This window comes from Tribolium madens, unplaced genomic scaffold (genome assembly GCF_015345945.1).
Source record: "Tribolium madens isolate multiple individuals breed KSU strain unplaced genomic scaffold, Tmad_KSU_1.1 Scaffold_97;HRSCAF=244;Tcas5.2_LG3a, whole genome shotgun sequence".
NCBI classification, from domain to species: domain Eukaryota; kingdom Metazoa; phylum Arthropoda; class Insecta; order Coleoptera; family Tenebrionidae; genus Tribolium; species Tribolium madens.
In genome coordinates this window covers 11,216,808-11,233,879 of record NW_025401069.1, presented here as the reverse complement: position 1 = coordinate 11,233,879, position 17,072 = coordinate 11,216,808, and the positions used below count along the sequence as shown (strand labels likewise).

At 30.9% G+C, this 17,072-nt stretch overlaps 5 protein-coding genes across 5 annotated transcripts in view; 4 read left to right on the top strand and 1 right to left on the bottom strand.

Moving 5' to 3' along the window:
• The window catches only part of LOC123014860 (glycine-rich protein 23-like), an 874-nt gene extending 702 nt beyond the window's left edge, over positions 1 to 172 (top strand). The window contains exon 4 of the mRNA XM_044414152.1: positions 5 to 172. Coding sequence (XP_044270087.1) covers positions 5 to 172 — 168 coding nt within the window. The remainder of the gene's footprint in view (positions 1 to 4) is intronic.
• Positions 173 to 297: 125 nt separating this feature from the next.
• Positions 298 to 2,375, bottom strand: LOC123014575. The gene is made up of 2 exons (XM_044413765.1): positions 2,286 to 2,375; positions 298 to 2,234 (listed from the first exon to the last, which is right to left on the bottom strand). Exons 1-2 carry the CDS (start codon positions 2,354 to 2,356, stop codon positions 1,334 to 1,336), a joined length of 972 nt encoding a protein of 323 aa, XP_044269700.1. The 5' UTR covers positions 2,357 to 2,375; the 3' UTR covers positions 298 to 1,333.
• A 3,269-nt stretch (positions 2,376 to 5,644) lies between these two features.
• On the top strand, positions 5,645 to 6,190 carry LOC123014835. Its single transcript, XM_044414118.1, has 3 exons — positions 5,645 to 5,705; positions 5,750 to 5,820; positions 5,875 to 6,190. Exons 1-3 carry the CDS (start codon positions 5,679 to 5,681, stop codon positions 6,101 to 6,103), a joined length of 327 nt encoding a protein of 108 aa, XP_044270053.1. The 5' UTR covers positions 5,645 to 5,678; the 3' UTR covers positions 6,104 to 6,190.
• Positions 6,191 to 6,286: 96 nt separating this feature from the next.
• Positions 6,287 to 6,802, top strand: LOC123014847. Its single transcript, XM_044414133.1, has 2 exons — positions 6,287 to 6,400; positions 6,445 to 6,802. Exons 1-2 carry the CDS (start codon positions 6,330 to 6,332, stop codon positions 6,719 to 6,721), a joined length of 348 nt encoding a protein of 115 aa, XP_044270068.1. The 5' UTR covers positions 6,287 to 6,329; the 3' UTR covers positions 6,722 to 6,802.
• Positions 6,803 to 9,947: 3,145 nt separating this feature from the next.
• LOC123014723 (transcription factor MafA-like) lies at positions 9,948 to 10,542 on the top strand. Its single transcript, XM_044413971.1, has 2 exons — positions 9,948 to 10,039; positions 10,084 to 10,542. The coding sequence occupies exons 1-2, from the start codon at positions 10,022 to 10,024 to the stop codon at positions 10,291 to 10,293; spliced, it is 228 nt and encodes a 75-aa protein (XP_044269906.1). The 5' UTR covers positions 9,948 to 10,021; the 3' UTR covers positions 10,294 to 10,542.
• The last annotated feature ends 6,530 nt before the right edge of the window (positions 10,543 to 17,072 follow it).

Sequence of the window (17,072 nt, the reverse complement as noted above, 5' to 3'; positions counted from 1 at the left end):
CGAGGGCGGGTTCGGAGGCGGATTTGAGGGCGGTTTCGGGGGCGGACATGTCAGTGAAGGGATCGGCGGAGGGTACGGCGGACACAGTGAGGGGATCAGCGGAGGCGGCGATATAGGAAACAGCTACGAGAGCTACGGAGGAGGAGACGGAGGTCATCAAGGCTACGATTAAGTTAACTCATTTTCTCTCTCTACAAATGTCTACTAGTCCTTAATTTAGCGCTTTTAATCTTATTTTATTTTTGTTGATTTTACACTGTTGTTAATTTGTTGTTTTTTTTGTAATAAAAAGAAAAATCTCGAAAAAAATAACACGTTTATTGCTTCAAAATGGTTTATATTTACAACAAGAACAAGTAAAAAAGAAAATAAATACAACAAGATTATTTCACAAGGTTAAAAAAGTACTATGGTACTACTTATTTCGATGGCGAAAATAGACACTTTCCCCCCACAGTGAAAAACAACACAAAAAAACAAATTGAAATATTTTTACAATCACAATTAACAAAAAAAACTTTTGTTATAACAATTGTTATAAATAATAAAGTCAAAATACTTTCCCCTTTTAGGTCAGAAAGCTGTTACTTTTTCCTCAGTAAATCACTATTTATTTAAGCAAAAGCTTAAAAAATTGATTTTATTTCTCTAAGTAAGAAAAATAATCAATTTTGTAACTACTTAACTAAGAATCTAAAAAACTTGTTTAAAATGTGAGCAAACAAAACGCTTTCAACACTAAAAAAAACTTTCAAATTGGAATTAGTTGTCGATAACATGTTTTCTTCATTTATAGAACAAAAAACTACTTACCTGTAAACCAAAAAAACTCATTTAAAATATGCCGGAAGTACGTTTTTCTACTCTAGTAAAAAAGGAAATTTTGTTACTAAAGTTACAGAGCAATTTTTTTTTTAAATTTGACGATAAACTCTAAAAATCATTTTTTTTTCTTCGTGCAAGTTATAGAAATTATAATTTTTTTCGTCTTTGGTTTAAGCAGAAGATGAAACAGTATCCTTCTTCTGTTCTAGAAAAAAATAAAAGAATCGAATAGAACAACTGTTCAAGAAGTAAAAAAGCTTTTTTGTTCAAGCTTTAAGAAATATTATAGGAAGAAGAAAGAAACTCTTTCTACTCCAGTGAGAGAAAAAATAATATTCTTGAAGACAAACTGAAAATAACAGAAGCTTCCTGATACCTAAAAGATGGAGAAAGCCGTTGTTTGAAAAAAGTCTTCATCTGTGTGAAGAAATTGTCTAAAATGTGACAAAAGCGCTGTTTCTGACCTAGTGAGTAAAAGCACTACTTTCGTCCATTGTTGACCTAAAAATCAACTTTTGGAAGGCACCTTTTTTTCTTTAACGTTCGTATAATCTCCATATTCATCCAAATGGTCGTACTCAGGATCAGTCTTGTATTTTTCAAACTCATACTCTATGGAAGGGTTAAAATGGTCATGATCATTCTCATTTTTTGCAACCTCGTAATCGACGTCATTGTACGTATTTTTGGGTTCTTCCTGTAAAGGAGCAGATGAGAAATCAGGATTATTATTGTTCTTTTTCAAGTAATAGTCGACAAGATGGACACTTTTATGGAAGTCATAATCGGACGATGGTACTTTATAGGAGTACTCAATTTCTTTCGGCTTTTTTTTCTCTTCCGGTTTATCTTTTTCGAATTCTTGAATGTGTTCAAGTGGGAAAAAGTCCTTATCGTTTTTGTAGTAGTCGTACTCAGGAGTTGGTCCTTTGTAGACATAGTAGTACTCCTTTGGTACTTTCTTCTTCTCTCCTGATTTAGGAAAAGGGTCGTGCTTTTGGTTCTCATAATCTACAAGTTTCTCGTTTTTGTGATAATCACTCTCGATGTCAGCTGATGGGTACAAGAATTCCCGGTCGTACCCAATCGTAGTGTCCTCAAATGGTAATTTTTCCCTCACTTTGTAACTACTTTTGACAATGTACTTGTTCCCTGGATAATCACTGTGTGGATTATCGACCGTTTCAGTCTCGTACTTCTCACTCCGGAGAGTTTTCCAGGATTTGGCTTTGGAGTACCCATCATGGAAAAACGGCTGATAATTAAACGGCCCAAACTGGTACTTGGCCTTGCCTTTGTGGTCCTTGTGATGGTGCATCTTCTTTGGTTCCTTCTTATCGTGCAAGTAGACATAATTGGTGTGCGTGTGCTTGTGCACCAAATTCGGTACTTTGATACTGATATGCACCCTGGAACCCAATCTTATCAGACAAAACTGGGGGAGGAAAGTGGGAAATTACTTGTCTTTGGCGCTTTCACTGCTTTCCACCCACAATCCGACCAACAAAACACAAATCACGTTCCAATACATCACGATCGCATGGTTCGACTTGCACTGTTTTGAATTTTGTCATCGCAACATTTTATAGCAAAAATTCGTTCCTGCGATTGCGGTTACGTCCAACAAGAGAAAAACGAGCGATTTGTCACCGTTTCCTAGTGAAGCAGCAAAAACGCTTCCGGACTAAAGCAAGAACGAATCGTTTCGACATTGGAATTTGGTGATAAAGAGTTCTGAAGAATTTTCGGATCGGTCAATAAACTCCAAAATTGGGAAATCAATCCATCGCGGAATCCACACTATTGATTTCACATGGAAAACTTCCGAGTTTTTCAATTCGTTTAGATCGAGTTTCAATTAGGAAAATAATAGGACTTTCACTCGGGCAAAAATCCGATTTTTGAAATATTGTTATATAAAATTATTATTGCGTCAAGTAAAAACTTTGATATTTTAATAATTTCGCTCAAAAACTAAATCGTGTCGATAGCAGAACAATTGCAAGCTGTTTTAATTAGTAAAACCGCGATACCGGCAGCCTAATTCTTTTATTTCAAAATTTGCCGTGAATTACTGACTCAGGAGAAACAAATTTAGATTAGATGCAATTAATTAAAAATTGGCGAGTTGGGTTCGACTGCACTTGTTGCACGAAATGTGAGGATTAATTAATTAAGAGTTAAGTGAAGCAGAAAGTTACTTTCGAAGTTGTGAAGTAAATTAAAAATTAGGAAATTAATCGACAAGAAACGGAAACTTTTTATTCGTGAAGAAAAAAGGAAAAGCTTGGTTAGGAAAGAGATCTTGTTTGTTGGAGTCGTATGAAATTTTAGAAAAGAAAAAACTTTAAAAAAATTGAAAATTTTTGTTTCTTGGAAACAAAACGAAATACAATTCTAAAATAAATAATTCAAAAATGCTAATCTCGTTTATATACAAGATCGGTAAATATTTATTAAAAAATAAAATAAAAAGCAGATTTGTGTAATCGTTAAATTTATTTTTAAATTTATTAGGATACAAGTACAGGGTGCGCCAGAACTAGCGCCCCAGACACCAGGAACATGAAAAAAATGTTAAAAAAATTCTTTGTATACAAATTTCGAAGTAATGAGAGTTTAAACTTTGATTCTGTTCTGTTGGAAAAATAATTTTACAAGTTTTTTTGCTACAGCTTGTTAGAAGAGGAAACAAGGAAGCTATATTCTAAAATTGTAACTCTGTTTAATGTTATTTGTGCCTTTTATTGGCTAAATTATTGTATCTTTACTAAATAATTATAAAAAAAGATTACAAGATCATCAGCATCATTAAATAGACATAAAACAATATCAAATGTCAAAAAATAAATGTCAAAATTTTTTTTCAGCTAGAATTTTTTAAATATTTCTGGTATCTTATCTTACTTGAAATTTTTCTGTAGGGCGCGAGTTCTGACACAGCCTGTATATAGAACTAAAAGTTTTTTTTAATCAATTCACATCAACTTTTGAATCTACCAAATTGCCTTTAATTTTTCTAATTTCTGTTTTTCTAACATAATTTAAATTGTGTTTAATTTTTTACACCTACTGTTTCGTTTATTTTATTTCTTACTTCTTAATTTTTTTCATCTATGCAGTGTTCTAAACTTGATTTTTTTTATTAGGAAGTAAGGTTCTTGTGAATTGAAAATTAGGTTGGCAATTTTAATAAATTTAAAAACCAAAAGATATGAAACTTGTCGATTTTCACATATTTTGTTCTTAATATGTTTTCCAATCGATAAGAAATTTAATTTAGTAATTAGTTATCATAATTTATAACATTTCTCAATATCAGTTTATTCAATTTTTTTCGTTAGTTTTGTATAATTTTCTTACTTTTTCTATCTCACATATTTTTTTAATTCTAATTCTTCTGCGAGGGGCAGTTAACATTAGAATTAGTTGTACAATTTTTTTAATAGAAACTACTTATAATTACTGGAATTTTTTGTGAATTACAGGAATTTTTCTGGAATTACTGAAATTCTTGTTAGGATTATGAGAGATAATTTCTTTTCAAAATTACGCTGTATTTATTAGAAATACAGAAATTAAGTTCGAATTCTAAGGATTAATTTGAAATTATAAAAATTAATTTCAAAACAATGAAATTACTGGAATTTCGGTGGAATTTTTTTTAAATTACTGGAAATCTTTTTGGAATAATTTTTGGATATTTTCTTTTCAAAATTACGTCGAATTTCTTATAACTATCAGAATTAACTTGGAATTACAGGAATTATTTTGGAATTACGAAGTTGATTTTTTTTTGAAAAAATTTGGTGAAATTTTTTTGGAATTGAAATTAGTTGTCACATTATTTTCAAGTTAACGGCCCCTCAGTGTTTTTCATTATCTAAAGGTATTTCACTTTCTAACTTTTTCTCGGAATCTTCCATTCCAGGTTTTTTGTTCCTCAAACCAGCTTTTCTTCAACTTACTTAATTTTTAACTCTTTACTTAAACTTTTCAGTAGTTTTTATTATTTTACCTGAATAATATTTAGTTTTCTGTCTCCCATTCACAACTTTTTACTCTCAAAACTGTAAAATAAAAAATTGCAAATTTTTTGAATCATAAAACTAGAGATACAAAATCATGGTGAATTTTTTGTTTATAATTTAGCTAATTACAAGAATATCGGTGAAAATTTTTTGGAATTGAAATTAGTTGTCACATTATTTTCAAGTTAACGGCCCCTGAGTTTTTTTAACTATTTACAGTTTTAAACTTTTTCACGGAATCTTCCCTTGCAAATTTTGTGTTCCCCAAACTGGGTTTTACTTCTACTTATTTAATTTTTAACTCTTTACTTAAACTTTCCCGTAGTTTTTATTATTTCACCTGAATAATATTTAGTTTTCTTTCTCCCAATCACAACTTTTTATTCTCAAAAATGTAAAACGAAATTAATTTTTATAAATAAAAAAATTCAGTCTGAACATAATTGTTCTTGTTTTTAATTTTCTGGCAGAATTTTGTCGACGTTAATTTTTACTAGAAAACTTCTCTTTGCTTATTATAAATCCAATGACTGCATCTTCCTCCTGCCTACGTTCTCCAAAAACATCTCTCTCTTTTCGTAATCATCAAGCCTCTAATTTCCTCCAAAATGGTTTGAAAAGTCGAAAACCCGCTTTCCTTGACTGCGTAGAAACCGTCGCGTGATCTCAGGTAAAATTAATTAATGCGTCTGTGCGTGGGTTACGTGCTTCTGGTCAGTCAAGGGCTGGTAGGGCAAGGGCTATCGAGCTTATAAAAGCCACCCGGCGCGTCTCATCCTAACATTCTTTCTTCGGTGATTTCGGTGTTTGGGTGTTCGGAATATGACCGCGATAAACTGGATACTAATGGTAAGTTTCGTGCAACCAAAGAAGAATTCTCACACTTTATTCAGGTCGTGGTGGCGGCGCTCTCCTCCACCGCCTCCGCTTTCTTCCTCAACTGGGGAGCCTCAAACCAAGAAACGTAAGTTTTTGCTTTTGGAACTCCCAATCTCCTTTAAGACGATTTTTCACCCAGAAATCCGCCCTACCCAGCCTATTACTACCACCAGCGGGTCCTGCAGGCGCCCACCGGATACACGGAGCCCCCGATTCCGGCGATTCCGGTGCAAGTACCGCTCCAGGCACAACTCACTCCTGCAACCGTGCATAACGTCCAACTTGTACCGTGTTTATGTCCGGTTTCGCAGGATTACGAGTTGGAGAAAAACTCGCAGGAATTTTTCAACCAACACAAAACCAACTGAAGAATTTTTCTTCGTAGTTTTGGACCTCAAGACTGACGCACGTTATTTTTGTCTTTAATTTATACGTATATAAATATTTTTATTATTACGCACTAATTTAAATAATAAAGTTATTATTTATTGACTGAACTTCCGGTTTTTTATTCAGGACAAAAATCCGGATTTTAATGTTACGAAACGTATAAAAGCGCAAAATGGCCCAAATTTAATTCAGAGTGCAGTGACAATGTCTTGGATCAACTGTTTGTGGTTTTTAATTCTTTTTATCAGCCTTGAAAACGCAGTTAATGGGCAAAGGTAAACGCAATTTTTTTGAAAAATATCCCAAAAACTTTTTTTAGCACTTTGCAAGTTGTCTACCATCCTCGGCGCCACTTCGACTGGGTCAAACACCTCAAAAATCATGAACGACACAAATACAAGTCGTTCACGAAACGTTTCAGGAAATGCGGTTTTCCCCCTTACAAACTGAAATTTTTCAGAAGATCGGATTTAAATAATTTAGACACGATTCAAGTGATCGTCCCTTACGGCTACTCTGGCGAGTACTTCCCCCAGCGCCCCCATAAAATAATTCCAATTGAGACTAGAAGTCATTCGAGTAAGACAGGCGACTAGGTGTCGAATTTCCGGTTCTAGTCTAGCTCTCATGTGCGAAATATTGTAGTTTTTAGAAATAATAAAGGTCTTTGACTTGGAGTATGAGTTATTTTTGCGGACTTTCTACACGAAATGCATCGTCGGGATTAAAAAAATGCATAATTTAGGAGAGGGTAACGATCCATGAGCAATTATGGTAGAAATTTACTAAATAATTAATGAAGACTTTCGGAAGATTCAATTGTGTTCCTGTGGCACGGTTTCGTAATGAGATTTGTTCTGCGACTGATCGATTTGATTTTTTCTAATTGGAGTAATTGCATAATTGGAATTATTAAAAAAACGAAGATAGTACAAATACAAAGTGTTACGTTACGGGACATAAGCAGCAATTATTCGTGCATTAAGTGTTTTAAATTTGATTTAAATTATTTTTATTAGAATTGTTTTTGCGGTCTGGATTCGGCTGGACGTTTCATCAACAATTAAAAATACTGCCTTTCACATTTTTTGCATATTGTTTATTATTATTGTTTCTAATTTGATTTTAAACGTCTTTCCACTTATTTTTTTGATCAGTCCACGCAATTGGACTTTCTACACATGTAAAACATGTTTTGGAACATTCAAGCAATTTTGTTGCTAAAATAATTGACATTGAAAATAAATTTTACATCAAATTCTCATCATCACATCATTCTCATTCTCACCATTCACGACGCTACTAATAATACATTGAATGACATTGCAAATGTCACTTTTATAAAGTTTAGAATAGAACCACGTGACCGAAATAGTTAGAATAACTATGCAACCAATTAAAATCTCCAAAACTGTTATTGGTGCAAAAGTCACGTGGTTTTTAATTATTAATAGAAACACTGTGTTTGACAATTTTGTTTTTGGAGTACAAAAAAAAAACACTTTTTAAAAGCTGCTTTAATAAAAGGTCAAGTTTTTCTAACAAAATTTTATTATTTTCTGATACATTTGTTAGCCAAAGTTTTCATGATTTTAAACACCACATTTTAATTATCTATTATTTGGTCTACTCGTTGAAAAAAATAACAGAAATTAGAAAATAGATTTTACAAAAACTAGAGAGATGTAAATGTAGAGAGATGTAAATGATTTCAACAATTTTTTAATTGTTGTTGTTCTATTTCTAGTGTTCCTCGGTATATAACTCAGTATATTACCTTTTCTAGAGCTTTGTAACCCTTAGAAGACAATTACCAATAGCGTAAAAAACATTTAACAAACTAGCAAATTCAACAATAAATTAAATGTAATAAAACCGGAAACAAAAAAACTAAGATGCATACATGATAATACGAAAAATTACAATTGTTTTATTTAAAAAAAAGCTTGAAACAAAAATCTGAATTCATTTTTATTTAGCTGAAAGTCTTCTATCACCATTCGAAAGTTGGTCCGACATTTTTGAATCACCCTGTAGACAAACATTTTTTTTTAATAAAATATAGTAAGTCATATACAGAATGAATTATAAAAACGCCCCCAGTCATAATTTCATTACTCTTAGGGTCGATTCATAGAAGCCGAAATAAAAATTCGTTGTTAAAAGTTAATGCGCGATTAACCCGTGAATCTGAGCATTTAGTTGGTTCAATTTAGTCACGTGATCAGTTAATCTGACGTTTGATTACAACTAACTATAACGATGCTTCTATAAACCGACCCTTAAAAATATTACAATGCTTCTATGACGAAAGTTGAAAAGTTTTTTGTTATCAGTCGTTTGCTTGTCTTCTGTTCTATTGTCTTTCTATTCCTTGCACAGCCTACTTTGTTTTATTAATTTTCAAATTGACAAAAAGAAATAATTACTGATAAATAATAGTTAGTGAGCTTGTTGAAAAACAATTTAACTAAGAATCCAAAAATAATAATATACAGTGTGTTACATTTAAAAAACTGAATTTGATGTCATTTCCGGTGAAACATGAGCATCTACCCCAAAAAATAGATGACAATAAATTGAGCAACATTGTTCTAAGAAATTTCATATCTTTAAAAATAATGTGATTTTCGTAATCCATCCTGTACCTACCTATAATAATTAGCCAATAGCCAATAATATTTTTTACTCTGCAATAACCACAAAAAAATGATTTTTATTTTATATTAATTTACACAAAAAACATAAAACCTCAAAGTAAGTAGTTGAAAAAAATAAAAAAGGAGTGCAACAGGAAAAATAATTTGTTTTAAAAATGAATTTTTTTAACGTCTTGTATAGCTCCAAATAAACTGTTTTACTGAAAAAAAACTAGTTAAATGCTGAGTTAATGAAGTTAGTAGCTATTTTGCTAATTAAATGAGTGCTTTACAACAACAAAAAAATAAGTAAGGAGACAGTGATTATACTAGCAATTATTTTTTCTAGTAAAAGAAAATAATTAAGAAAGTATTAAATAAAAGAATTACCTTAACTTTCGTCTTGTAAAGTTTTTGCAGGATGTCTGCAACGAAGTAACGTAATAACACTCTAATCTGAGTAGTTGATGGTAGGATTAAATTTCTTTTTTTGACATAGTAAAAGTACAAACCATGTACAAATTTTTGGTAGTGAATTTTAAAAATGATTGATGTTTGGTGATCCAAAAACGTGATATTAAATGTATAGAAAGTTCAAGAGCATCGATTGATTTAAATAAATTTGCATAAAAAAATAAACAAAAAGATTTGAAAACAGGAAGAGTGTTTGGAACTAAATTTTCAAATAAGTACAGAAATAGATTGAAGCATAATTTTTTCGAAATGAAATGAAACCGAAGAATCCAATTATTGTTACCCTTCACTTCTTTTCCGAATTGCTCTAAAAATCAATTGCATAATTAACATAATCTATTTGTAGTCGAAACCCAAAGCGTACATTCACTCATTGTGTATCGCGATTGGAAAGGTAAGCACCGTGTAAAAAATAGTAAATTATAACACCGCACAATTATATAACTTGATTGCAACAGGAAGTACGGAAGCAATCTTCTTTTTATCAAAGAATATTAAATCATTTCCTATAAATTCCAACAAAAAATCATCATTCTAGTTCATGGAACTGTTACATAACTGGTACTAAAGGGTTTTAGCCCTTGTAAACCCTTGGAAAAAATTCAAAAAAAAACGGAAATTGCCCGGTACACCCCCCATTTTTTCCCACACTTGCACAAACCCAGAGAGAGCGAATTTCACCCATCGCTTCCTTCAATGGAACGTCGCCCCCTTATTACTATAAAAGCCCAGCTTTTGCCAAGTCACTATCAGTCCAGCAATCGTCCCATACGCACTCGCACCATGAAGATAATAGCTTGGGTAAGGTCAAATCTCATGGGTTATGATGGGTCTTATTTTTGCAGTTCTTTTGGTGCCTCGCTGCCATCGTCGCTAAAGTGTCAGCAGGAGGACATGGGGGTCACCATCACGTCAAGTTTATTATTCCGTACCATCACAAGACCATCAAGCACACCCATACCATCCACAAGACCATACATCACAAACATGAGGGTGGCGGTGGCGGTCATGGGTTGGGACACAGCCATGGGGGAGTCCCCAAAGGATGGCATTAGAGTAGTGTCTCTTTTTCTCTTGTGATATTCCTCAGTTCTTTGAAAAGTGAAGCAGACAGATTTTTGTAATGCTTGCTTTTCGACCATGTTACCTTATAGTATTATTGTTTCATTTTTGTTGTTGTTTGTTTTGTTTTTTTGTATATAGTTTTTACTAATCTCTATGTAATCAATCTGTGTTTTCTTCAGCCACTGTACAAATTATCTTGTATTTTATCTACTAATAATAATGAAAGAAAATAGAGAGTTTGAAATTGTTTTATTTCAAATTCATGCTCCAGTAGAATCGTCTTCAATTTCCATACAAAAATTTAAATAGCAAGGAACTAATCGTATTTTCTGCTAATTATAATTTCGTTGGTGGTTTCTCAACGCTTTCTTTTTTATGTGTGATTAAATTTTTTTACTTTGAAATATCAATATCAATATATACTTCTTTTACTTTGAAATATCTCAAGAATTATTTTTTCTCCAATCGGATTTAAACCAGTCATTTTATAATGTCATTTTTGAAAGATAAAATTGACGTTTTTATAAAAATACATTTTACATTTTACCATGACAATTGTCACCTTTTAATCCTAGTCTTAAAAACTTTTTTAGTTATATTTTAACTTTTAGAGTGCCAAAAAAAATATATTTTATGATCAGCTACCTAAAAGTAGTGTGTTATTGTTACCTTACTACAAAAACTAGACAAAACGAAAATTACAGTCAAATTTAAAAAAAAGTGGTCGTCAATGTCACATTTTGACATAAAATTAATTATTCCTGTGTAAATAAGCGTACTTAAATTTACAAAAATAAATTACTTGGCATTATAAAGTTTGGTAATTTGTCATCAAATCAAGTTTGTTATAAAAATTATTTATTATTGATTTATTACTTATTAATTTTTGAAATGACATTGACGACCACTTTTTTCAAATTTGACTGTAGGTAGTTCTTTTATTTAATAATAAATAAATTATTACTATCAAAAATAATTGCTATTAATTCATTTATCACTATACATTTTTAATTGTTGTAAAACACTCAATTAATTAGCAAAACAGATAAAACAGTCTGTTTGAAAATCATAACGTTAAAGAAATTCATTTTTAAAACAAATTATTTTCCTTAATGCACTATTTTTATACAAAAGTGAATAAAACCAAACGTTTTTTGCTTAAACTATTTATTTTTAAAATAACTAATTGATGAATGATACAGTACTATAAAATGTGACGTCCTAGAATAAATTTTTTCATTTTTTTTTGTTTTTAAATTCTACAAAATGTTTAATTTTTTGAAATGGCAACCTACTGTATTTTTTTTACTAGGAATATATTATGATCTAAGGATTGCACTATCTAAATTATTTTTATTCATTTTGAATTGTCATTTAAATAAGAAAAAAAAAAACGCAAAACACAAACCTTCATTTTCAAAACACGATCACACTTTAGTATAGCACTTTAATTTTTATTATTATTTTCTCAAAGCAAGTAGTTTAAAAAAACGCTTGATTTGATAGTTTTCCATTCACCTTGTACATTTTTTGTTTTGTAAAGACTGACTTTTTTAAATTTTTTGTGAGGATTAATATAAATTAAAAAGCTTTTTTTATTATTGCAGGGTTACAATGACGTTTTTAGAAAAAGGAAAAAAAATTGTTACCATGGCAATTCTCACTTTTAGTCCTAGACTTAAAAAAAAATAAGTCTAAGATTAAAAATGAATAATTTTTGCATTTCATTTTTAATTCTAAAAAACAATTTTTTATTTCTATTCAAATAATTTTGAGCGAATAGAGAAATAGTAGCTTATTTTATTTATCGGCTTAAAAGTGAGTTTTTTGTCTCGCAATTTTGTATCTGCTTGGCTACAAAAAACTGACACTTTCAATTCTAATAAAAATAAGTATAAAAAAACTTTATAAGTGCCTTCTTTAATTCGAATTTTATGTAGCGCTATTGTTATGCACCAAAGAAAAATGAGTTTTTTTCTTATTAATTTACAACTACATGTTTAATTTTTTTAATATTCTCTGGTACAATAAATATTGAATCATATTCCATCTTTTGAAATTAATATTCCTTAAATTAAAAGTGATGAAATTTCAAAAAATTTAGTTTATATTCCAGGACCAAATGTAACTTTTTTCAAATTACAACTTACAATTTTTTTCTTATTTGTCTTACTAAATGCATTAAAACTTTTTTTGACGAAAACATGTCAGGAATTTTAATAAAATTATAGTCTCAAACTCGCTGCTTCATTTAATCGAATTGAATTATAAATCATAAAAAATCTTTCTCGTTCTTTGAAAATGCTTTTGCCTCCGGGTTTCATTTGATGACCTATTACTGAACTTTATCCAAAAACTAAAATTGAAATTTTTCGTCGGACAATCGCCCCAATCCCGACTTATTAAGATTTCGTTGTGGCTCAACCAACATCCCGAAATAAATCACGGGCAAAGGCGCCGATCTCAATCTAACCCACCATCACGAACCACCAGAATTATAACTTATCGTCCACATTACCAATGATACCTCACATATATCAGCCATGCACAGAACCGACTCCCCAATTACTATCATTTCTCCCCGGATCATACTCGCCCGATTTACATAATCACTATTTATTATAATGTGTATAAATGCTAGCTAATTAGCCGCGTCTAATTTATCTTTGCTTTATAATCATGGGAATTGAGCACCGAAAGGGCCACAATCGTGTGACAAAGAATCATTAAGGGGGCCGGAATTCCTGAAACTGAAACGCTCATTGAACAAACAACAGGCACTTGTGACCACCTAATTGACGCACGAACGCTCATCAGAGGAACAAACAACCCTGAGCCACTGAAATTAGACATCAATCAACGAAACCTGAAACAAAAATACAAGACTCAGACCTGAAGTCTGTTTTTTTTTAATGAAAATGTCAAACAGTCTTAACGTTGATACCACTAATAAATTCATTCATGGTAATTTTTTGAATTAATTTGAAAACGATGTGATTAAACGTCAACACAAAAAATCGGCTAAGAAAATTTAGAGACAAAATACCAAAAAAAGAACAAATTCGGTACCGCTAACAGTTGTTAGAAATTTGGAAACGAATAGTTCGCAAGTAAGAAGTTAGAAAAAGGGCCCTTTAAAATGTAGACGCCATTTGTAATGCAGGTTTGCTACACATTTTCAATTTTTAGCAAAAATACAAAATAAACATGAATGAGAAAAAACCTCGGAAAGAACGCAATTAAATTAGTGTCTTGTGCATCGTTTTTGAGGAACGAGTTGAAAAAGTAACAATTTTGAAACTAAAGCTGAAGAGGAATTTATAAAATGCATCAACTTTGTACTCATTGCAATAAATTACACAAAATTTATTGCCAATCATCATAATACCTATTTGTGTCTTTTGCTAATTAACTTTTTTCTGTATATACATCCTTTTTGTTCAAAGTTTTTGTAGCAAGAACCTCATTTTTGTCCACAACATTGTACAGGGTGCTGCATTTTGGATGTCCGAATAGGGAATCTCTGAAACTAAGAGGAAAAAAGAAAAGAAAAAAAAAGGAAAGAGGAAAAAAGAAAACGAGTGATACATTCTGGGCTCATTTTTTGAGAAAATAATATTGGTTAAAACCGCATCCCGCTATCGTCTTTTGTTTTCGACTTACAGACAAAAGTTGACATTTTGGCGAAATCTAAAAAAAAACATATCTTCGTTATTATAGAAGACATACAGGCACTTTTTACGAGGAATTTAAAAGTTAACAATTTTTTTCAGTTATTTGTTAAGCCGTAATAAGATAAACTCTTATATTTTTAAATGGAAATCATAGGCGGTTATGGCAATTTTAAAAAGCTTATTTTTTTCTGATATTAAAAATAAACATGGTGAATATAAAGTATGGAACCAAGCGGTTTTATTTTTAATCATTTGCTTCCAGAAAATAATAATTAATACAAATTGGAGTAATATAAAAAATGTGATCGTTTTTCAGAACGAAATTTTGTTTTGTTTTTGAGTTATGCGATTTTTTTTGTCAAAATTGCAATTTATGTAAAAAAATTTTTGAAAAAATTAAATATAAAGCAGGTACTTGTAATCCTTAGAGTATAGCGGTTATGAGAAAAATAATTTTATAGTGGGTTGCCATTTAAAAAAATTAAATTTTTTGTACAACTCAAAAACGAAAAATTTTATTCTTCTTAAATCATCACATTTTTATAGTACAGAGTGGTTATAAATGATTTTATCTAGCCAGCTTTGGAATTTTTTTGCATGTAACTTTATTTGTGCCGCTCTACTTTTTTGAAAGCTCTAGTTCTGTCATTAGTGTCACTTATTAATTAAAATTTTATTGTTTCAACAAATTTCCAATAATAATTGATAATAATGTATACTTTGGAAGAAAACAAGTTTGTATTTAAAGTCTATTTTCGAAGTGGACGCTTAGTAAACGGCGATTTTTTAATTTTGAGTTAAAACAAGTAGTTACCCCTTTTCTCTAAAGCGGCATTTTTTATTTTACATGGAAAATTCACAGCTGGCTAGATGAAAATCATTTATAACCACTTTGTACTTTATCACTCATCAATTAGTTTTTTCAAAAAATAAATAGTTTAAGCAAAAACGTTTGGTTCCATACTTTTTATTCACCTGGTATATTTGTAACAGACTTTTTTTTAATTATACTTAAAAAATGAAATACATATTTTGTTTGATAATAGTTGGCCATGAAAAAACTATTTCACTCCAAATGTGTAAATAATAATCAATAAGAGTTTTGTGAACTGTGAAATAGATGAAAAGATAGATAAAACTATAAAAATTTATTGAAGAATTAAAGCGGCTTTTTTTTACCAAACTCTATGTATCACTAGAAGTTACAATGGTAGGTAATGTTAGCTTGTTTAAAAACAAAGAAATGTTATTAATCGCCAATAAGTTGATTTACGATTTATTTTGCATTTTTTTCATTACTTAGTGCTTAGAAAATTCTTTCATTAGTGACACTGGTTGAATAATATAGTTTAAATCTTTTTAGTTGAAGATGCAACATTTTTTCATGGCCAACTGCGAACAAAAATTAAAGATAATTTTTTGCTAAAAATGTATTATAATAATTTGATACAAACATATATTTTTTAGATAAGAAAAAAACAAGCTTTTTAAAAATGACATACCGCTAAACAAACAACTGAAAAAAAATATTAACTACATTATTAAATTCTACGTAAAAAAGTGTCTCCACAATGTCTTTATTTCAATCTATGTCTTCTATAATAACGAAGATATAATTTTTTTTTTAGATTTCGCTAAAATGTAAATTTTTGTTTAAGTCGAAAACAAAAGACGATAGCGAGATGTGGTTTTAACCAATATTATTTTCTCAAAAAATGAGCCCCAGAATGTATTACTCGTTTCTGGCTAAACCTCTTAGTTTCGGAGATTCCCTATTCGGACATCCAAAATGTACTTACTTGCGGTGTGTTTCTATCAAAATTATTAGCACTGAATTCTGTCTTTAGACCTTAGGTAATGATGTTTGTCCTCAGGTATTTAATTATAGCGCTTTCAAAGAGCAAACAGGCACACAAGATTCATAAAAGTCAAAATTTTGACAACATCTTAATTTGAAACCATAACCATAATTTTTTAACAAAATTTCTAGAGACAAAAGGAAAAAGCAAACAAAATTTGTGGCTATGGAGACAAGCTGCTACCCATTTTTTCACCAAAATTTTGACTTGGTAATTTTCATTAAAAAAAAAAACAAACATTAGACTTAAACCAAATTTTTGATCAAAGTGGCCTATGTTTAAGTGTTGCCAACTTAATTTCAAAGTCACAAGCCACTTTAATAAAATACACAAGTTGACAGTTTGAGTATTTTATAATTGTGGGCCACCTCGGGGTCTCATTAGAGGCCATCACATTTGTTTTCGTGTGTGTGTTGTTGGGTCAGCCCCCCGTCTTAATTCAGTCGCTGTCGGCGTAATTTCTCGATTTTTAAATTAATATACATGTCACATATGTGGATAAGTGGGTAGCGTCAAGTTGCCTCGCCGGAGATTTTGTTTGGGATAAGAACGCCCCCAGCTATGCATCACCAAAGGAAATTACTTCCCAATCCTATTATCATTCCATTCTGAATGGAAAAAACAAGCCATAAAGTGGCTATCGACAAGACATGCGGTCAACGACTCGCATCAACATTTACATGATTCTTTACGGCCCGAAAAAGACATATCAACCCTTTTAACGTGCCATAAATTTCGATGTGCGCCGTAAGCCGGCTGTTAGAGACGGATAACGGTGATGGATGTCGGGAGATAACAAAAGGTGAGACATGAAGGACTGCTGACACCATACGAAAAGATGATGATGGAGTAATTCAAATGAATCATTTAACAGTTTTAACACAAAATGAAAAATTAATACATACAGGGTGACCCAGGGATGTGTGCAATCTCTATAACTTTTTTATATCCAAGCTTTCGACTTGATTTTTTTATATGGTATGTAAGTCCGCTAATGAAGCACATTTCAAAAATATTTTTGTTTAATACAGGATGTCCCAAAATTAGATACACAACTAAGTTCTGTTTTTTATAATGAAAACCTCCAATTTTTGCTACATTTTTAAATTTACCACTAAATTGTCGCTATAACGCACGCAGTTTCTTAGAATTATCTACAATATTTTTTAATATATTTATATTTGAACAAAAACACGATTAGCCCGTCACACCAAACTTTTATTTTAATAGCGTTTC